General features: G+C 39.4%; 1 protein-coding gene across 14 annotated transcripts in view; it reads left to right on the forward strand.

Annotated features, from left to right (window-relative positions):
* Nucleotides 1-23,209, forward strand: part of LOC128754971 (teneurin-3-like) — a 160,128-nt gene that overhangs the window by 114,759 nt on the left and 22,160 nt on the right. For 10 of the 14 annotated variants that reach the window (XR_008413993.1, XR_008413994.1, XM_053858002.1 and 7 more), the window contains 18 exons: nt 2,698-2,828; nt 2,911-2,999; nt 5,174-5,293; nt 6,084-6,216; nt 7,232-7,360; nt 7,607-7,738; nt 8,299-8,434; nt 8,858-9,001; nt 16,479-16,550; nt 16,651-16,828; nt 17,219-17,239; nt 18,476-18,600; nt 18,680-18,787; nt 18,930-19,084; nt 21,202-21,303; nt 22,211-22,384; nt 22,518-22,577; nt 22,713-22,872. Coding sequence is in view for 12 of the 14 variants with exons in the window: in XM_053858002.1 (XP_053713977.1) it covers nt 2,698-2,828; nt 2,911-2,999; nt 5,174-5,293; nt 6,084-6,216; nt 7,232-7,360; nt 7,607-7,738; nt 8,299-8,434; nt 8,858-9,001; nt 16,479-16,550; nt 16,651-16,828; nt 17,219-17,239; nt 18,476-18,600; nt 18,680-18,787; nt 18,930-19,084; nt 21,202-21,303; nt 22,211-22,384; nt 22,518-22,577; nt 22,713-22,872 (2,169 nt within the window). In the remaining 2 variants the exon portion in view is untranslated. The remainder of the gene's footprint in view (nt 1-2,697; nt 2,829-2,910; nt 3,000-5,173; nt 5,294-6,083; nt 6,217-7,231; nt 7,361-7,606; nt 7,739-8,298; nt 8,435-8,857; nt 9,002-16,478; nt 16,551-16,650; nt 16,829-17,218; nt 17,240-18,475; nt 18,601-18,679; nt 18,788-18,929; nt 19,085-21,201; nt 21,304-22,210; nt 22,385-22,517; nt 22,578-22,712; nt 22,873-23,209) is intronic. The other 4 variants (XM_053858003.1, XM_053858005.1, XM_053858009.1 and 1 more) reach the window with 2 other exon arrangements.

A 23,209-nucleotide genomic window follows, 5' to 3' on the forward strand; every position in this document is an offset into this window, starting at 1 on the left:
GGGAACTCGAGAAACATCTATCATCGACATCAGGACTCAAACTCAGTCATTCAGCCAGTGAGTAAAGCCAGGATCTTTTGAGAGGCTGAAGCAGCTGACAGAGCGACTGACCCAGACAACTAACTATTTCGACTGCATATTCACAAATTGCTTTATTACCAAAAGAACGTGAACATAGATAAATAAAGATGAAGGTGCAGCTTATTTTTCCTGCCCAACTTTATTACATCATCTCCAGAGCATACAAACATTGATGAGCGTGAACACCAAAACGTCCCTTACACTTTTATTTTGAGTTGACAGCGGAGACAGACCTCAGAGTTAGAAAATAGTCTCCTTCAATAAGTTCCAGAACCATTGCCAGGGACATGCAAATGTTAGCGCTGGTCGTGTCTCTCAGCAGCTTGGTGTAGGTCTGCAGAACATAGGAGTCAGCTGCGGCAGCTGCTGGGACACAGTTGTGATACTTGGCATGATCTCCCAGTTTCCCAAACCAGATAGTACATCAACACTACTAGTGGCATTGAAACAGCAATGCTCATCTTTCTGTATGACAAATGCTTGCAGACATTAGCTGTGGATGTTCGCCACAGATGTTAGCCAATAGCGGCTAACGTCGGAGTTAACCTTGCTATTATGTCTCCACTATGGTTTAGTAAACACAATAAAATGACTAGCAGAAACTTATATATGGACACCTATTAAAAATAATCAGTCAGACATTGGGGGAAAACCAAATTAGTAAAATGTGGTACCGATATATTGATAGTTGTGTCGTGTAACTCCTATCATGGTTTTTGTCACACATCAGCATACAAAAATGCAAAAAACAGAGATAAATAAGTGGTTAGTGCAAATAGGTAGTCATAACATATTGACAAATATACAATGTCGTCGTGTGACATGGCGTGGCGTGTTATGTGCATTACACAATATCAGACTGGTAACTATGCAGTGTTAACTTCAGAGTAGAGTTGTGTAGTCTGACAGCAGTGGGGATGCGTTAGCGCTCCTTCCTGCACCGAGGGTGCCTCAGTCGTCCACAGAAGGAGCTGCTACGCTCTGGTGCAGTGGGTGAGAGCTGTTGTCCATGATGGAATTGAGCTTGGCCAACATCCTCCTCTCACTCACCTTCTCCACAGAGTCCAATGCTCAGCCTGGGACAGAAATGGCCCTCCTGTCCAGCTTGTTAAGTCTCTTCCTTCTCTGTGCTGCCCGGGGCCAGACCCACAGGAGAACGCTGAGGCCACCACAGTCATAAAAGTCCACTGGGCAGGAGATGTCTACACCCTTGTCCACGCGTGCAAGTGTGAAAAATCTGGTATACTGTAAGTTCAGTTCTGCCACGTCTCAGAGAAACACAAGAGACTACAGTCCCAATGCTCCTTCTGCTGCCTGGTCTCATCTTTTCCTCCATATCACTGCGGGCACATCAGGTTTATCCGCGTAGAGCAGAGCCGGACCACAGAGACCATGGAGTGTTGTCTCGTGTGTACGTTTTCACATGCTCTGAGCCGTTGCTGAAGGCCCCCCCAACGCGGATCCAAAAAGTGAAAGTAACAAGTGCAAAAATAAATACAAGTGTAACAAAAGTAGGTTTCCCATGTGCACCCACCCAAATTACCCACTTTGAGAAAGAACAATGAAAACTGCCTATGTGCAATAGCAAATAGGAAAAGTGGGAAAAGGAGGTACAGAGCTCCTGCAACACACAGCTGAAGACCCAGTGCCATCTTGTTTTGCTATCAGTTTCTTTTAAGTCTCTTCTCCAGAGTAATCTTGCTGTTTCTGTGTCAGATACATCTTGGTTCAGTTTTTCATTCCCTTTGTCACGTTCACTTTTGCGGTGTGGTTCCAGCATATCGTTCCAGTGTATCTTGCTTCAGCAATTTGTATGTGTTCTGCATGTGCTCTGCAAATATTGTTTTTGTTCATTTGGGGTTTTATTTATTCATTTCCACAATTTTAATAATGTTGCTCTGTACTCTGTAATGGTTCGGTTCTTCCTCTGCGTCAAATGAGAAAAATAAAAGACGAGACAAGACGTTGTGGGAGAGAAAGGACTGCTCTTGGTATCAGTAACAAGAGAAAAAGCCAGTTTCTACACTTGATGACACGGCCATCCTACTTCTTTGTTTTTTAAAAAAAGAGAGAAATAGTTGTCTGCCAGAGATGATTTGAAATTGCCATTTTCTGTACTTCTGCCCGATTTTGACCGCAGTGACTATAAGATCTGTATGATCACACATATTCTTTTATTGAATTCTGTTTCCTGTTTTGTTCACGAACACAAACCTTTTTTTTCATAAAGGGAAAATTATTTTCTTTTTGTGTTGCACATACTGTGATGATTGATATGACAGAATATACCGGGTAAAATGGTCATCTTCCTTAGTCAGTTGTGTAAGGCAGGGGTTCTTAACCTTTTTGATCTCGGGGCCCACCTTTTCCATGAAAATGGGCCCAGTTTTCATTTGTGTTCAGAACTAAGATTAAGAATTAATAACTGCTTCAACAAGTGCTTTCATGAGCAGCTTTTACTGTTGGGGAGGCAGCATGACTTTCTTTATCATTTTTCTTTTCAAGAACTTCTCCATAGTTGGTAACAGCCCTCTAAGAGGCACTTGGACCTCGGCCCTATGGTTAAGAATCACTCGTCGAAGGGACATCCTTCCAAGCAGTCTGTGTGTGTTTCAGATGGATTAGAGGACTGTATGGATCCAGACTGTTGTCTGCAGCCCGTTTGTCAGAATGAATTATCCTGTCGAGGGTCACCTGAACCTGTGGAGATACTCAAGAAGTCCCCATCCACCTTGGCCGTGCAGCAAGTAGGCATATGTCATAATGTCTTCTTATGCTACTGGCAATGATTTTTGTATCCTGAATTCCAGTGATCTATACATGTTTCAGGTTGCCAGGTCTTTCTACCAACGCGTCCACTTCTTAGTTGGGCCAGAATCCACACATGTCATCTTTGGCGAAAACCCATTTAAAAAAAGGTAACATGAATGATATATATAGTGGTGGTGGGACTTTAATGAGTTCATTACGATTAATTAATTACAACAAATAGTGTTAAAATATTTTAATGGCATTTAATCATTTGAAATTCATATTGAATATATTTTCAAGACGTTAAAGGAGCTTTAGTTTAAAAAAGGTTTTACAAAAACTTGTGCCATTGTCAAACTGATGCAAAATAAACAATGTTTTGTTGTTTAAATGTATGTATGAGTCCATCATTTGATTCAGTAATATACCAAATTCAATGAAATGTGGCGTCTTGTGGCAGATATTGTAATACCATTAAACTGCAATTAATTGAGATTAATTATATATATATATATATATATATATATATATATATATATATATATATATATATATATATATATATATATATATATATATATATATATATATATATATATATATCGTGATTCATTGTCCAATTCCCAATTTCATTTATATTGTGATTATGATTTATCAATTTTAAATTGCATATTACAGTTTACCTGACATTTGGTCCAGCAACAAGTCCTTTCTATGCATTTCGTCAATACTTAAAAATGAAAATAAAAATAAAAATAAAACTTTGTCACAAGTGTCAAACTTAAACAGGAGACACACTTGAGCTTGTCTTCTGTTCTGGGACGAAACATTGATAATTAATCGTCTTTATTTTTCTTTTGGCTTCTCCCTTCAGGGGTTGCCACAGTGGATCATCATCCTCCATCTCACCCTGTCCTCTGCTTCCTCTTCTCTCATACATGCAAACCTCATGTCCTCCTTCAGCACGTCCATAAATCTCCTCTTTGGCCTTCATCTTAACCTTCTGCCAGGCAGTTCCAACATCAACGTCTTCCTTCCAATGTACTGGCTATCACTCCTATGTACATGGCCAAACTGGCCCCTCGGACTTTGTCTCCTCAACACCTGACATGTGCTGTCCCTCATATATACTGGTTCCTGATCCTATCCATCCTGGTCACTCCCAGAGAGAACCTCAGCTACCTCCAGCTTTGCCTCCGTCTTTTCCTCAGTGCCACTGTTTCCAAACCATAAAACTTTGCTGGCCTGACCACCATTTTGTACACTTTCCCTTTCATCCTTGCCAACACCCTTTTGTCACACATCACACCTGACACTTTTCTCCAATTATTCCATCCTGCTTGCACCCGCTTCTTCACCTCTTTCTCACACTCTCCATCGCCCTGAACAGTTGAGCCCACGTCCCCCACCTTCTTTATCTCTACATCCTGTAACTTCACCTGTCCACTTGGCTCCCTCTCATTCACACACATGTATTCTGTCTTACTGCGACTAACCTTCATTCCTCTCTTTTCTATGGCATATTTCCACCTCTCCAGCTTATCGTCCACTTGCTAAACATGGACAATTTATATTGTCGTGAAAATAATAAGATTTTGAGAATTGATGTCTTTCCCAGACTAAAGGAATACTGAATATTCATTTGATGATGGCTTATTTATTTTTGTTCAGTTTTGAACACATTTTTTGTTATTTGACTTTGATCCCAACAATGTTGAGAATTGTCATATTGAAACTGTCGAGAATTTAGTGTAAAAAATAAATAAATAAATAAATAAAAATTCCAAGTTTTTTCATGGTAAAATTTAAATGTGTCAAAATTTTAAGTGTCTGAAAACTGTACCACTGTGCAATGGTGAATCCTGCAATCTGTGTTCCATTGATGAGGGCTTTTGACGTCCTCAAAAATGGGCTGTTTGCAGATCAACTTTGACTTTAGGTTGATTAAACGAAGCATTAACCCCTGTTCAGAATCCAAAAACTCTTGAGTTGTGCAGTTCAGAGTTGGATGACTGGCCGCCTTAGGTGAACCGGCTTTGTGAAGCAGGCCGCTAATAAAGGTTAGCCATTTGATTTGGATGCGTAGGTTTAGGGTGAGGGGTTGGGGAAAGCATAATGGCAATGAGCGGACCCTTCAAAATAGAGGTACAAACGTGGGTGTGTACGAGCGTGCGTGTTTGTGCCTGCATTGTGTGTGTGCTCGAAGGACTTGACAGAAAAAAGTTTTGGTTTTTGTTTTCTGGTTTTGAAAATATAATGATTTCCAAAATGGCAGCAAAAGCAAAATATTGCAAAGGATTAATTGCTCTCCAAACCTAATTGTCTCTCTTTTTTTTGTTAGCTTGGTGTCAGTGATTCGAGGTCAGGTGTTGACGGCAGACGGCACCCCATTGATTGGAGTCAATGTGTCGTTTGTCCACTACCCTGAACATGGATTCACAGTGACGCGCAAAGATGGAATGTGTGTATTGAACATTCAAACAGTGAAATTGTTATTTTGAAGCTCATTGTGAAGCTTGTTCTATTCATATGCAAGACTTGATTATCTTTTTTTTTCTTTTAAATTGACAATAATCTCCTTTGAACACATGGATCTGAACTGCTTCTGATTGTTGATCTCCCTGTCTTCCACCAGAGCTGTGTCTCTGAAAACACCAAACCAAACACTTTTGAGAAAGTAGTTAACTTTTTGTTGATGACAACAAGGAGAAAAAAATATGGATTAAGGGAGTCGGAGAACATTCCACAGAAACCGTGGTCCTTAAGTCAGTAAATGCAGCAATAAGCACATTACTAAGATGACACATCAGTCCATTAGGTCATTGGTAACAAAGAGGTTTCTTTAAGATGGACTAAATGCTTCAGTGTTTGATATTATTCCTAATTTCCCTTATGGAACCTGCTAAAGCCATTACTGAAGTTGTCTGTCTGTCTTTTAGTGTCGTTGAAACCAGAGCGGATGCAGGGTTTATGGCACATTGGCCTTGTAAAAACGGTTTACATTTGGTGGCCATGATGTAAATTTGATATGATCTTGAAAATATAAGTGTCCATTTTTATTTTGGTGTGAAGCTACTCTATTGGGCCCCCTGTAAATTACATTCATTATAATAAGTAGTGTAGTACTAATCATTGTAGTACTACTGTAGTATTATTGTAGTACTTTTACTGACCTCCTGTACATAATATCTAACATACTTTAACACGTGTTGCCTTGTTTTATGCTCCTGTTAATATTTTCTGTGGTACAGGTTTGATTTGCTGGCCAATGGTGGAGCATCACTGACACTGAGTTTTGAACGTGCTCCATTCCTCACCCAGTATAGAACTGTGTGGGTACCATGGAACAAGTTCTACGTGATGGACACACTGGCGATGAAAAAAGTAAGTTCAACTCCATACATTACATTAGATTTGATATCCTGTATTTGTCCCTCCAAATTAAGGGTGGGGGAATTATTTGTGTCACAACAGCAACACCGAAGATTTACATGTGAATAATGTAGTTCAAATAAATAAAAACATGGCCAAGTGGTTTTCATTTTCATTATCTCAACTAGCAACTATGTCCAATACAGAGACACTGGTCTGCACATTTAATTGATATCTGTGCTGGTTACTTTAAAGTTTGAATAATACTCAGAAGTCGTGTTTCGTCAAGACTACTCCAACCAAGACTGAGGCTGGAGAGTATCAAGACTGAGCCAAGACACATTTGGAGATCAAGACCAACAGGATCAGTTTGAAATCCCTGATAAATATCAAAGAAAAAACACTACAAACTTGAACAAAAAGTTAGAATCTTTATTTTATCAATTATGCTAACCTCTTCTTCTTCATCTTTTTTTTTGGCTTCTCCCTTCAGGGGTCGCCACAGCGGATCATATTCCTCCATCTCACCCTGTCCTCTGCTTCCTCTTCTCTCATACCTACAAACTTCACGTCCTCCTTCACCAGATCCATAAATCTCTCTCCCTCTGATATACTGGTTCCTGATATTATCCATCTTGGTCGTTCCCAGAGAGAACCTCAGCATCTTCATCTCTGCTACCTCCAGCTCTGCCTCCTGTCTTTTCCTCAGTGCCTCTGTTTCCAAACCATACAACATTGCTGGCCTGACCAGTTATGCTTACCAATTATAACAATTTTCTGGATTGGTCGCGAGCAGTCTTGAATAGAAATCTCGGAGTTCAGTCCAAGATAGAGACAAGTAAAAAGTAAAAATGCATTCGAGACAAGATCCGAGATCCTAAAAAAGTGGTTTTGAGATCAAGACCAGTCCATTTCTGGTAACTAAGAAGAACTAAGAAAAGGCCTGCAACGTCAGCCAAGAGTGTCTACTTGCAAATCTGATGCATAAAGCAGTCAATATTTCATTAATTAATGAAAATGTGTACAGGAGGAGAATGACATTCCCAGCTGTGACCTGAGTGGATTCATCGGACCCGCCTCTCTAATCGTAGTTTCCCCGTTATCCACATTTTATAGAAGCTCTCCTGAGGGTGGACCCATTATTCCTGAAACACAGGTATGAACAAATGCTCTTGATGATTGGCATTTCTACAATGAATGTTTAAGTTGGCAGAAAACAAAAAAAAATCTATATTATACAACGCTATGTTGGTGGGTTAGTGACTATTGGGTGTGTTGGTGGGTTTTTATTTGTTTGTCAATTATCACAAGACTTTAAATGTTGTGTTTGTTTGTTTTTCTCAATATTGACAATTCAGTTGTCCATATTCCACAGGAGTGTCTTATGTGCTTGCCATTGTAGGTATTGCAAGAGCAGACTCTGATTCCTGGCAGTGAACTGAAACTGGTCTACCTCAGCTCTCGAGCTCCAGGATACAGACCTGTCCTCAAAGTGACAATGACCCGGTTGTCCATTCCATTTAACCTGATGAAGGTGATACGTGTGATTCTCATCTTATTTGCTGTACGGACAGATGTAATGCATTTCAGAATCAAAATCAGAATTCGAAAACTTTATTAAACCCAAGAGAAATTATGTTCATAACATGCTCTGTACAGAACATATCACAATAAATTAAAAAGAAATAATATTATAAAGTGCAAAAAAAAAAAAAAAACGATACATAAGAGCTTAGAAAGCAATGTGCAAGAAAATGCAGTACAAGAACAGAAAAACGTGCCAAAGAATCCTTCATTATAACTTTTTTCAGGGATGATTTGATGCACTAAAACACTGTTGTTAAAGTAATTCATGCACTCAAAATGAAATCCAAGTTGAAAACAACTATCACCACATTTATGCAATTAAAAATAAAATATTTAACATTGCATGTTGCTATGTTCGTTATTCAGTACAGTTTTGGCATATCACTTGGTAGTTGGCGACTTGTCCGTTATCATGTCCATTACATTGCTACTGATAAATATTGGGATTGATCCTGGTGGTCTTTGGTCATATTTTGTCAGAAGAGGTAAATCTGCTCCATTTTCTAGGTTCATCTAATGATAGCTGTGGTGGGTCGGCTATTCCAAAAGTGGTTCCCTGCACAACCACACTTGTCTTACTCGTTCATCTGGGACAAGACGGATGCGTATGGTCAACCTGTGTTTGGGCTTACTGAAGCTGTGGGTAAGTTTGCTGTCAATACAGAATTTACATTAATGAAAAAGAAAATGCAGCTTTAATATGGTTGCATGATCAAGTGAGAAATGATAATAAAGGCAGTCTTGGTGATCACACACATCTTGATACATGTAAATGTGACTACTCCAAAATATCAGACAAATCTGTCCATGGCTCATAATATGAGGTCTGTGCAACAGTCCAACCTGTCATTTCTCTAAATGTTGGTCAAATATGAATTGTACTGCAAGATTAAATGCTCCAATCTCAAGGTTGTAGTCTGAGATATCCTCAAACACAAAATGGAAACAGGTGTTGTTGTTTTCAAATATTTTGTTGATTCTAGAAGAACCTAACGCTACATTGGTCACTGGAGGACCCTTGCTTCTTCTCCTTGTGTCATTCTGAGTACTTGTGTGTGTTTGTCAGTATCTGTAGGGTTTGAGTATGAATCATGTCTAGATTTGATTCTCTGGGAAAAAAGAACTGCCCTATTACAAGGATATGAGCTTGATGCGTCCAACATCGGAGGATGGACACTGGATAAACATCACATCCTGGATGTTCAAGAAGGTAAGAATGCTACACACAACTTAATACAATACGACTAGACTCAAACTGTCTCAGTGCCATTGAATTATATAATGAGACAGGAAGCATATTTTCTGAATTGTACTTTATGGCTCAAATTCACTTTCTGTCTCCACTGAACTGAAAGTGGTGTTTTATCAGGCTTTTTGAGTACAGTATGTTTCAAAACATAGATTATTAGCTTCAAGCATTTGTTTGGTCTGTCCATTACTTTGCATTGCTTGCAATGGGGCCCAAACAAAATCATCTCATTGGGGCAGGATTGTTATGTCACACCTAGAGGTGGAAATGTGGAATCACTGAGGCTACAATTACATGTGACAGCATCACTGAAAATAACCACAATATTGAAGTGGAACTGAAATGAAACACACTGCACATGTGTCAGATCGCTGGCAACTCTCAGTATTGTCATGGTTGTAAACTATATTTACAACTAGGGCTGTCGAAATTCACTTGTTAAAAATGCATTAACCTCAGTCAATCTAACACTGCTAATATTTCTGACGTGAGAGAACGTACATGTCTTTCAGGTTTAGTGTTAAAGCCTCACCAGATGCTTCTTTTGACAAGGCTATTTGTAGTTAGTGCCAATGCGAACTGTTACCCCAGAGTACGCCGAGTCTTGGGTCGAGTATCTACGCAGGAAAGAAGCCACCGTCATCGCGGAAGGTTCTGACTCTCATTTGTATGATGGAGTTGATCATTTATGCCTACTTCAAATGGTGTCGCTCACCGCTCTGCAGAGAACATCCTGGTCAACTAGAAATTATAATGGCCAATTATAATATGCAGCGTTCATGTTTGGTCTAAAATTTTGGTTCCCTCTCATATTGATGTTCCAGCGAGGAGCAAGATCTACTACTCTGTAACTCATGATACAAATTTATTGCGGAAGACATACAGTTTCCATCAGTCGATTCCCTGACCGTTTCACTAGTTATGATGATATGGGGATGATATGTCATGAATAAAATGGTAGATCGTCGGAGTCCTGCACACCAGGTTTTCTGTCATTGAAAAGCACATTCACTCACTGACAAAAGCGAAGAATCTAAAGTTAAAAAAAAAATAGCAATCTCTAAGATTTCAAATTTCTGAACTCAAATTGATTTTGACTGAACTATTTACTGCTGTAGCATTTGACGAATAAATCTTAATTGTAGTTTTCTTTTTCATTTGAATAATTTTACAGAATTAACCATCATGAGAAAGAAAATGAAAATGCAGTTTAAACCATTGATTGTTTGTTTTATTTATGAATTAAAATATGCAGCTTTATTTGCCGCTGCGACATTTGAAAATCAAATCATAAATGTGTTTTTCTTCTTAATTTTAATTCTCTCATTGAATAAGCAGTGATAAAGAAGAAAATGAAAATACAGTTTGCATCATTGATTTGATTTGAGTCTTAAAACTACAGGTCTGAAATGCCATGGTATGTTATTTTTTTATGCATCTTGTTCGTACAAAAATAAAATGTTCATCCGGAATAATAATCACGTTCATATGCTGTTGAAAGTAACACTGTTGTACAAGAAAGTTTCAACGAGAAAAAAAAAGAAAAAACAGTTCCTACTTTGGATGTGAGGTGACCACAAACCCCCAAACTGATGCTCCGACAACACTTGCTTTGCAATGGATGGACACTATGGCGCTCTGTGCAGCTTCTTGAGAGGCCAGAGAAGACCATATTGAGAAGCTCCAAGATGACAAAGTAAGTAGACAATATCAAACACATGTCATTAATTAATTTCATGCAATTTAGCTATAGTCTGAAGTCAGCTGCAGAGCAGAAACTGCAGCTGAATCTTTTAAAGTCAGGTGGCCATTCACCCGCCTGTTGGTTGGACAGTCTGGCTTTTAAATGCTTAGTCGGCGACCTGCTCTTGTCGCAAGTTGAAAAAAGTGTAAAATCAGATGGCACATGGTGTTGTATTTTGAAAGCGGATCCACTTTTCGATGACCTACTTCCTACCTGAGCTGTTTGCGCTTCTAATGACGCCATTCAATTTAATGTGTGCACATGACTCAATGCAGCTGCATTAGACAACCAATATAACCAATGGTTGAACATGTAAATAACCTCCAATGTGCCAGAGACATCATGTTATCACGTAAACAGAGCTATAAATATGATTATAGTGGCTATTTATGCTTCATTTAATGTCACAAAGTGTCCCCCTTCTGGTGTTGTGAACATGTCTATTTTCATTGTCTATTTTCAAAACATTCAGTATGCATAACAAAACAATGGACACTACGACGTTTTTACATTGGATTTTGTCAAGGTAAAAACTGAATATGAATTTTTGGGCACAGAGACGAACAAGGAGAGTTGAGTTGGGCTGACTTCATGAAGGAAAACAGCAGCGTAAGATAAATGGAGGTGGAAAAAAGTATTGCTCTTCACAGAGAGTCAAAGAAAGCTGACATATTGTGTCATACAATCGAAAAACAGAAAAGTGGAAGACTTCAGTTTTGACATTGTGGATTGTCAAGAAGAAGCTGTCTTGGATGAAGATGTTAGAGAGCTTTATTCACTCCTCAAAATAGGGATGCTAAGATTTTATCTTTGCACAAAAAGAACTGAAAACCACAGAGCAAATGAACGCCGGTGACACAGTCTTTTGCTAGATTATGACAATGATGTCTCACCCTCGTCCATCACATCTGAGCTCTCAGTTGGCCCTTATGTTGGTAAACCTCAGGCTTGGCATTTGGACCCTGACACTGTCTATCCATTTGTATACCTCAAAAACACCCATGCCACCTTCCACAAGTACCAGTCAGCCACTTGATTCTGTGTTTTCAACCCCATGCTCTGAAAGCAAACAAACCAACCAGAGAATTCTTATACTTTCCTCAAAGAGGAAAGATGAAGACTGTAAATACATTGGTCAGATTCTTAACAAAGGATTCCAGGACAATATTTTCCAGGTCGTATTTGCACCAGCTTTCATGGTTGCTCTGGTATTTGGTGAACAATATGTGTCATGTGGTGTCATGTTTCAGTGACTGCTTTTGTTCATCAGCAAAGACAAAAGCGATCTTGTGAACAATGGTCTGAAGGAGGATGTGATTGGTGAAGTATGAAGAATTGGTTGACTTTTTAGACCGCATGTGCACAAATTCAATCCCAAAAAGGGAACAGTTGAAAGCCACACTTATCAGAATTGCTCACAAGTTGATCATTCAGCAGCCAATCTTAAAATGTCTGACACATTTCAGCAACGCTTCATCACACCATAAAGCTTTCAGGAAGTGTATGAAGTGAAAAAGCCAACAACTAGGAAAGTGCTATGGTTGTATGATGCCAGCCCTACTACCCAAGCAGAAAGTCAGAGTTTCCGTTATTTATTATGGAAGTACATTTTATTTTAAATTAGTTTGTGGTTTATCTTTTCTCAAACAAGCTATGCACCAGTCAAAAACTGTGAATTGAACCAATGTTGAGGTAGAGAATATAAAATGTATATACTTAAGGCATACCTGTGTTTTCTTCAGTCCACCTTCATATCAGTATTGCAGCATCTATTTTGGTTCACTGTTCTCATGTAGTTTTATTTGCTTTTACAGTTTTTAACAACACAATTTTACAGCTCTGCACAAATGCAAGTGCTCCGAAAAATGTTTAACTCAACTCCTTCATTTGGTGTTGACGGTGCATGCAGGAAGTTGTCGGACAGTGCACTTTGCAGGCATCAACAGCTTGCTGGGAAACTGGTTTCAAATGATTTTTTTTTTTTTTCACCAAACAACTGAGGCCCTGCATACATTAACTGTGGGCGACCATTTCGGGCAACAGCATTTCTGGTTTACCGTACGATGTGTATTCCGAACCTGGTCTCAAGGCAATTTGTTCATGTGGTCACAAATATTTAATCTATTGAATTGTGCATGAAGTCATGAAAAACTCCTTTTTTACGTGCTGAGGACCACGAAAAAAATTCATTCATGCGCTATAACGCTGCACTGCTGCAATTTATTTGAGCTTCTCCGACCCGTGTTACAACATGACAGCCAGACGAGTCACTAATTTCACCAGATTTACTTCGATTATGGTTCTTATTCATTCTCCTGTTCCCGAGTGCTCTCCGTTCTGTTTCCCGACAAATTCACGAGAGAACAAGAAACAGAAACAAGCGCAGACTCATAATATGGACCTGCATTTTATAGGTTTAAATTTGTCTGAATCAATTTAGTGAATGCGCCACATTTTCGTGGAAATATATGAAACTTATTCCCCGTGCATGCATTCATACGCACGAAGGTACGGTCAACTAATTTTTAAACAGGCATTGTCATCGGCTACTATGCTACTGCGTGACGCTTCAAGGACCCCAGGGACAGAGAGACCAGCGGACTTACTGAGCAGGTAAGTTGTACTGCACCGATGTTAACATAAATGATTTCAGTGCTCTAATACCGTTGTAGAACCTTGTATTTGTGTGCCAGTGTAGCGTTATGAGTTTTTTTAGGTTCTATTTTTGCATTGGCAGGTCCTCGCTTCTTCAAGCTTCATTTTGAAGGGAAATAACTTTAGAAGAACCAGGTCATCATAAAGCGAGCGATTTTAGCAAGACTAAGGTTAACCATTTGTTTTGGATGGTTCAGTGAAGGATTGGAGGCTGGGCAAGGGGAAAGCATTATGTCATTCGCGGTCTTCACTAAGATAGAAAGACTATTTATACATGGTCTAGTTCAGGGGGTTCTTAACCTTTTTGATCAGGGCGCCAACTTTTCCCAGAACAAATGGGCCCGGTGCCTATTCAAGTAACAGAACTGATTCATTACTCTTATTTTCATTTGTGATCAACAACCATATTTAATCTACTCACATATAAACGAACCAAAACCTTGTGAAATGACATGCAAATGTTTGTCATAGAAAAGTCCAACCAGCAGCAGAACCAGGTGCAAGTCATGTCAAATTTACTAAAAAATAAAACTTGATGCAAACGATTAAACCATGTCTAAATAGCATAAAATAAAAATAATATAATTTATTGAAACTCTGAGGAAAATTCAAGTAAAGTGTAAATGAAAGTATCGCCATAAGATGTTCTAATTAATTTTCAAAACTGCTTCAACAGGTGCTTAGGTGAACAGTTTTTACTGTTGGGGAGGCATCACTTTATCACTTTTTAGGAACTTCTCCATAGTTGTTAACTATCACAGATTTGCAGCTGTCAAGTCAATTCAGTGACACAATACTGCCGCCATACGTGGCTTATGTATGAAAACTGAGCGTCTCACGGCCCAGAGGTGGAAACCAAAAAAAGTGGCCCTCTTGGAGGCACTCGTGGTCCAACCATGTGCTCCGGCCCTATGGCTAAGAATCACTAATCTAGTTGATGCACCTTTCTATAACTGATGCAAACTTTGTCTGGAGAGGGACAGGTCTTCCAAGACTACCTCAGGACATAGAACATTGACATGTGGTGTTTACACTGTGGCTGTTTATAGCAAGGTACAGAGAAGGTCAGGAGTTACACTGCTCTTTGTAGTTCAAGAGGAAGCTTCCCAGAGTTCCTAAGAGAAGAGGCATGCAAGGGCCACTATGAGGACAGAAAGTGGTGAGGTATGCAGGAAGGAGTTTGGGAAGGTTTCAAGTGGTTCCTAAGACTACACCGGGAATGGCGTGGTGAGAGGGGAAGCTGTGGAAGTATGAGCTGGAAAGGAGAGGAATGAAGCTCTGTAGATGCAGAACAATAAATGTGTGTACATGAGAGAGAGAGGGGCAGGAAGCCTGGTGAAGGTGAGGGAGTAGAAGAAGTGAAAAGTTAAAGTTTTAGAGACCAGTCATAGAGACTGATGGACAGAATTAAAGAGGTGAATAGGAAAGTGTAGACAGGTTGGACCAGGTGAGGACAGTTGATGCAGTGATCTCTAATGAAGAGTAGCAGCAGTTCATCATTTTTAAATATTCACTCCTTATGATGTTTCTCTCGTTATTTCTCAGGTGGATGCAGCAGTTGGTGAAACAGATCTTCGGTCCAAGAAAACCTCTGAGGTGATATCGCATGTGACCTCTGGAGAGATCTGCTGTTGGTCATCACAGAGTGTAAAGAAGGGATTTTCTTTTCTGTTCTTTCATGATAAAATCATGAATTAGAAAATTCAGGAAAAGTGGTGTTGAGGGGCAGGACTGATGAGAACTGTTCTTCTCCCTGCTCCTTTTCCATCTCTGGGAAATGTAAGTTGGAAGAAACACTTTGGTTTCACTCTGAATAAAACATTTCAAGCTTCCCTGGATGTGTTGTTGAGTGTAAAAAACATTGGTCAGTTTCCTCAAGTGTTTATCAACATGTTGCATCACACCACTGTTTCAAGTCTGAATCCTGTTTCAGGATCCTGTTGTACGTGTCCGCAACGAGCCAACATTATATCCACGGCCTCCAGCTCTCCATCACACTGCAGCCGTCAGGATTCCACCCTGGTGTGAGTGTGTTTGGTCTGCCAGCTGATCTGGACCTGGACACCAGCATCATTGTCGTCCAGACCACGTTACTTCTCGTCACGTGGTTCTGTTGCTGGAGACTTTAACTAGGCCAACATGAAGACTGTGCTCCCGAACTTTTAGCAGCATGTGGATTTCTACTAGAGGGGAGAATATGCTGGACTTGGTCTACACAAACATCAAGGAGGCATTCACAGAGTCCTGGTGCAGCCACAACAACCTGGAGCTGAACTCCCAGACGACAGTGGAGATGATCATGGGCTTCAGGAGAATCACAGTTCCTCCATCCCAACTCATGATGTCTGAAACTCCATAATGTGTTATTATTGTTGTTGTTATGTTTTTGGTTATTATTGCATGTTATTCCAAAGCACTTTCGTTGTTGGTGGGATCCTCACTGACATTGGCAATAAAGCTGACTCTGATTCTAATCCTGATTCTCATTCAGATTCAACCATTAGTGATATTTCTTGTCTAATGCACCTGACGTGCACACATTGCATTGAATATTATAAACGTGGGTGTTCTTTTACTGCTGATAGAAGCGCGAACAGCTCAGGTAAAAAGCAGGTCATCGAAAAGTGGATCCGACAGTCTGGCCAACAGGCCAAACTCAATGAGATGAATTAACTTCAGTTCAGTTTCAAAATGGTCAGGACAGTCCTTGGCTTCGTAAGAAGCTGCGCAGAGCACGAGAGCGTCCGTCCATTGTGAAGCAGGTGCTGTCAGAGAATCAGCTCAGGGGTCTCTGGTCATCCTACATCCAACGTATTAACGTGTTTTTCCTCTACGATAGTGTGATCATGCATTAATACAAACAAGGCAGTTCAGAGTTTCAATAAAAAAGCATTTCTGTTAGTTCTGTTATTTTTTTTTAATTTTAATTTGGATTTTGTCTGCAAGCAGGTAGGCATTTTCTTGTGATTAATGTTCATGTCATTAAACCTTTTCTCCATTGTGCCATGTGTAATATTTTGTCTCTGAAACACTACACAGGAATCCTGTACAAAGGAAATGGTGAAAATGTTTTTATTTCCCAGCAGCCCCCAGTCATCAGCAGCATTATGGGTAATTTGAAGTAGAGATTGTCATTTTGAGAACATAAAAGTCATCAAATTTGTTTGACTGTTTAGTTGATGCCTGTTTTCAAATGAATCTTTTATGACAGGAAATGGACGACGACGCAGCATTTCTTGTCCAAGCTGTAATGGACAGGCAGAGGGTAACAAGCTGCTGGCACCGTTAGCTTTGGCCTGTGGAGCAGATGGAAGCATCTATGTGGGAGACTTCAACTACATCAGGAGGATCTTTCCTTCTGGTAATGTGACAAGTGTCATGGAGCTGAGGTAGGTGAGAGTAAAATCTTGCTGATGTCGTCTTGGTTTCAACAATGAAATTAGCAGTTGAGTAGCAGCGACAACATCGTGTGTGAGTAAAACTATTTTGAAAAGGTAGCAGTGAACATGAGATAAGGTGCTTTCCTGGAGAATTAGAGGTTTACATAAATTTACTCGCGGTTTAATGAATATATCATAGACCCCATATAATAAACTTAATAAATACCCTACAGGTGAGGTAAGACTAATGTGAATGGTCTGATTATTAAAGAACCCAATCACTTCGTTCGTTCGTTCGTGGTCCATCTCATGTTATTCTGTGGACAAAGGTAATAATCATAAACATTAACTATTCACTAACTCTTTATCTCTTCTTCCTTCACCATTGCTCATTCTAAGAAACAAAGATTTCAGACATAGGTAAGAGTGAATAATTCAATCTTTTCATTCTACTCCCATAACCACTGAGGACATTTTATTCTACATTTTACACTGCTTGAGTGTTAGAAGTCTGGAAAAAATGTATTAAGGTCACCCAAGGCTTGGACCCACATGAAGATCCGAAATGGCTGTTTAATAAAAATAAACAGGAAGAAAGGGAACACCAGAGGGGAGATACAAAAAGCTGTCCAACTGGTCAGGTTTCAGGTTTTCAGGTTACAAACTTGACTTGTCAGTTACATAACTGACGGCGCGAGAGTTTTAATTCTTGTTTTATTACATACAATGTCAACAGAATGGAAATGTATTGGAGTCATTGTTTCCATGGTGAATTGGCTTGTTCTTACCATTCCTTCAGTCAGAGCAAAGGTTTAGCTGTGGAATATAGCTTCTGTTCCTCCTATTTATATTCCAGATTAGAAACTAGAAACTGTGAAGATACAGTAGTTATGTCATCAATACTTCATCCCTCATATTTTGTTCCCTATTCACAATTCTTCCTCGCTGTATTGGAAGTTTGTGAAGTTTGCTCAACGGGTTGGACTTTGGTGGCGCAATCACCAAATGCAATCATCTATCATAGGGAACGAGGTATAGACGTTACACTACAGGTCAATTCCTACCTGCAGTCCGAACGTAGCCTGTATTGATGGCTGTGACTTTCCATATCTATTTGAGTTTAGAAAAAAAATCACACGTAAAGTAAAATATGTTAATTGTCCTGCCACTTCCCTTGCTCCATTCTCCATTGGCATGGCCTAAACTGTGCCCACATGCCTAGAGCTCTATGATTGACTCATGAGAAATATGTGCAACCATGGGTATACAGTACTTAAAATTTGGTTTCCTTGTCTCTCATTTTCACTCACAAAGTATGTGAATTCTGTTTGTCGAATTCTGTTCAATTGGCTGTGATCATCTTCTGTAAGAAATGTGAACAGGATTCAACTAACATGGATATTTCCACGGGTGTACATGGCAGTTAGGACATGATAAGACTTATTATTATCTGTGTTTCACATGTCAACATCAAATGCATTCTTGATCTGTATTATTTAGAATTACTCATTTAAAATGGTTTTCCATTGTGCCATTGAAAGTGGAAAAATGAATGCACTGAACTGTCTAGCTGGAAGAATCCTTCTATTTAAGATTCTTTACTGTTGCAGGTACTACGATTCTTAGTTGTTGTTTTTTTTTCTCCTACCACCAAAGCAACAATCCAGCTCATCGTTATTACTTGGCTATAGACCCAATTTCTGGCCAGCTCTATGCATCCGACACCAACTCCAGGAAAATCTACAGACCAAAAGTACTGAGTGGTGCTGAAGACCTAATCAGTAAGGATTCCCTGTTTGTGACTTGGTGCCATTTTCTTTGTGATTTTTTTGTCTTGCACACTATTGTCTTGTTTGTTAGGCAATGTAGAAGTGGTGGTTGGCACAGGTGAACAGTGCCCACCGTTTGATGAGGGACATTGTGGAGATGGCAAGAAAGCAACAGAAGCACAGCTGCTTGGACCCAAAGGTACACTCCCTATTTTAAGGGAAACAATCCATGTATTGTTGACATGACAGTGGATTCTGAAGCAGTGCTAAACCCATGCAGCACTATGGCAAGGCAGAATAAATTAAAACCTTCATCATCTGTTGTCATTTCTTTACTGTAGGAATTGCAGTTGACAAAAATGGATTAATCTACTTCGTGGATGGGACCATGATCAGGAAAGTGGATCAAAATGGAATAATATCTACCTTGTTGGGCAGTCATGACTTGACATCTGCCCAACCTTTGACCTGTGATGCAACTATGCACATAACACAGGTAATTCAAATATTCTTTTCACAAAATTATGAGAAGGAGAAGGAATTGGAGATTGTGTGTCCAATCAAATAGGTGAAAGCTGTGGAAACACACTATATCTTAATCAGAGTTTGTCATGCTTTGCAGCATATCAGTCCAGAGAAACACAGACAGAATAATCATCCTGGCACAAAGGTTGTTACTGAAAGTGAATTAATGAATAGTTCTTGAGTCATAAAAATTGTGAAGTCATAACAGTCCACAGCTCTGCACAGTTATGCATATACAATGTTACCTTCAGAACATGGTAAATAAAGATGCCATTTCTACGACATTGCTTCATAACTCTAATAGTGCGTAGTAAATATATGGATTTGCATTTTCTTCTTTCAGGAAACGATAAATAGCCTGTAAACACACTAAAAATTGCAGAAAAGTACCAGCTCAAATGATACTGCTGGCCACACATTATATTATGCCCTTTTTGAGATCTTGGTTATTTGCTTCATACATTTTTCTTTGTTTAAGTATGTGCAAACTATTAAGGGTGCCACATGATTATTGGGTGGTTTTACTCTCGTGATTTTTGACTTGACATCCCCAAGAATTTCTCCCGATACCTAGCTCCGAAAACAAGTCACAAATTTTAAACATGTTCATTATTTTTGTGTGTGGTGAGTGCTGCCTACTCCCGACTTCAACTATAATGTAGAATGGAATGTTGCCAGTGATCCCACAATGAAACAAGGGAGTGGTTTTGATATCTATTTCCATTCCTTCAGATGTCCGGTAAGCAAGTGGGAACTTTTATTCCACTGGCCAAAAATTGATTCCTGTTATTTTGTTTATATTTTTGTTTTCTTTTGGGAGTCTTCAGTTAAACACAACCGGCACTGTTATGAGTGGCTTGTTATGATGCTTCTACTTCATTTGATCGGTGGTGAGGCAAAATCTTAATGTGTGTGGTGTGCGAGGATGAGATTATCGGCACACACCAGAGACAAAATAGGGTCTTTGACAATACAAAATCAATAAAGACTTTGAAAATCCAATGCATGTGGCCCAATTTTAGCAAATCTGTCCGTGTGTGGACCATTGGTCTTCCAAATCCCACAGTCCCCTTTTTACAAATATGAACATTTTTATGCATATGAGCTTAACTCGCCTTTGCTTTATTGTTTAAGATTTTTTCTGAATATGACCAAATAATAATGCACACAATTATCATTAAACATGATCTAGTTACATCTGTAACACAATTGTGTTGCACAGAATAACTCAAAAACAAATGAAACTTAAGTAATCATCTGGATTTTTTATTTGAAGGATTTACCATTTACTTGTATTTGGAGATGCTCCGATCAGGATTTTTGCTGCCAATCACCAATACTGATCAGCCAGAGTGCCGATCACCACTGATCAACGATACCAGTCACATGAATTGATTATGAATTTGTAGTCAAAATGATGAGACCTTCCTTGTATATTATGTGAAAAAATGAACCATTAAATAATTTTAATTCTGACGTGTTTTTAAAAACCACTTAAAGGAGGAAACAATAGAAAAACCTTGCAGAATGCATCAACTTTTAATTGGATGTGGGACGTCACAGTTTGGTGAATCACAATAGACTTTTTTATGTCCGTGAAATATTTACATACGAGTGCTAACTGGACTACCAGACAGAGCACTGCATTTATGAAAGTTTCCTCTACTGGCGTTTTCAAAGGTTTCAGCTTCAGGTGACTAAAGTACGCTGCACCCGACTGCAAAACGGCGATGGAGTTTCCGTCTCCATGTAAACAACATCTGAGAATATCACGCTGCAAACTTAACATGATAGACCTCCACAGCAGACATGCTGCTGCCAAGTGAGCAGCGAGTTGGGAGGAGCAGAAGCATCACAACCAGCGGGTCTTCATCTGAGTGGCAGCTGTCACTGTCTTTTTTTGTGATTGGTAATGATCACATTGATATCGGCTGATCATTATTGGTGGCCGATCGATCATTGATAAGTTGGTTTATGTCACTGCTCCGCTATGTGCCCTACTGTGTGTGTTGTTGGAGCTGTGTCAAATTGGCAGTATGCACTGTTTTGCATGCCCTTCTAGTTTATTTAGCACAGTTCTTTGTCCAGGTTCGTTTGGAATGGCCAACAGATCTTGCCATCAATCCGTTTGATAACTCCATCTACGTCCTGGACAACAATGTGGTGCTTCAGATTACTGAGAATCAGCAGGTACTCCTTGAATTAAGTTTTAAGTTTTATGTATTGCATTTTAGTTCATGGCAAAATCAGAATGCACTGCGCACTCTTGTTCCACTGGAAGGCTCACTCAACCAAAATGCGTTGCTGAGTTACTCAGAAACTACAGTAAGCGCCCATTTGCCAGTGACTCCAGTTACTGAGTAGTTTTTGAGCAGTCAAATAATACCAGTGTTTGCTTTAATTAAACAAATCAACTTTGGCGGAACCTTTGGTGGGAAAATAAATAACCAAACTGTACGATTGACAGCACTCAGCAGCTAACAACATGGCCGCGACGCTACTGCCTTGGGTCCATGCCATTTGTGCTTCAAACAGCCATTCTGACTACTCAAGACGACATAACTGGGCGACCTTTACAGTCGCAGTAGTTCAATTTTTTTTAAACTACTTGCAGTTGGTCGCGGTGCGTTCGAACCATATACTACGTCCAGACAGTAGACATTGTAGTGGTGGGAGGTAAAAATGTGGAACTCTCTGACAAAGCAAATGAAAACAACCACTGGGAATCAGAGGCTCCTTTTTAATCTCTGTGAAATGAAAGAAGAGATCGAGACTGAATTGTATGCAATGTTGCCATGTTGTTTTTTGGACATACAAATGTCTCAGAATTTGCCAGGTATTTACAACGTGTCACAGGAGATGAGCATTCATTTATTTGTGGCTTTCACAGTAAAAAGTTTTTGTTTCTTTGTTTTTTCTCAAACACTATGTATATGTTTTGCTGATGTTTCAAAACAGACCCACGAACACAATGGATGGTAAGAGACAATTAACACAAACGGAAAGTTAAAAATGCATTTGCCGAACATATGACGAATAATAATCTGAATGTATTATTGTATAACATTTTCAACTGCATGTCTCTGTTGATATACAGGTCCGTATTGTGGCAGGGCGTCCCATGCACTGCCAAATACCCGGTATAGAATACTCATTGGGAAAACAAGCTATACAGACCATGTTGGAGGGTGTTACAGCCATTGCATTGTCCTACAGCGGAGTCCTCTTCATTGCAGAAACAGATGAGAAGAAAACACACCGTATTCGTCAGGTACATTTGAGCTAAACAGCTTCCGGTGGGAACTTTCTTACACCCCAATGTAAAGATTGACAAACAGAAGAGGATAGTGTTTTAACAAGAGTTTTATGCTTTCCATAATGTTTTCCAATGTGTTCTCTGCAAGGTGTCAACGGATGGTGAAATTACTCATCTGGCTGGTGCACCAGCTGACTGTGACTGCAAGGTACATGTTTATTCAAACAATGAATATCATAAACAGAATGACATGGAGGCCTTAGTGGAACAGTTTGGTGACCACTGCTATATGTACTGAGAAACTTTCATGTCACCCCCTATTTACTCATTTTTTCTGTCGCAGAACGATGCTAACTGTGACTGTTACCAAATGGGAGATGGTTATGCCAAAGACAGCCGTCTTAACTGTCCGTCTTCTTTGGTCGTTTCCCCTGATGGGACTTTGTACGTTGCTGACCTAGGAAACATCCGTATTCGGGCAATCCAACAAAACAAGCCAACTGGTGTGTATCTCTATATTTTGTGCCCAGCATACTGTGATGTCTTAACATATGCCTGCTTCTTCTAAGTATGCTAAAGGAGCTTTAGGGTCCCAATGATGTTTATAAGATGTCGCGCTTTGGAATTGATTTAATTTGTGTTTGTTTGTTTCGTTTTGGATTTTTTTTGTTTGTTTGTTTTTGCCTGTGTTATGGACCCGACACACCATCAAAAAAATATAAGTTTTCTTGTGTCATGTGATTTGTGATGATATTTCCATTATGATCAAATATTATTCTTCACAGATAATCATGGATAACACTGTAATTTAATGAATTACGCATTAAATGATGTGCTGCA

The sequence above is a fragment of the Synchiropus splendidus genome, chromosome 2, assembly GCF_027744825.2.
Source record: "Synchiropus splendidus isolate RoL2022-P1 chromosome 2, RoL_Sspl_1.0, whole genome shotgun sequence".
NCBI classification, from domain to species: domain Eukaryota; kingdom Metazoa; phylum Chordata; class Actinopteri; order Syngnathiformes; family Callionymidae; genus Synchiropus; species Synchiropus splendidus.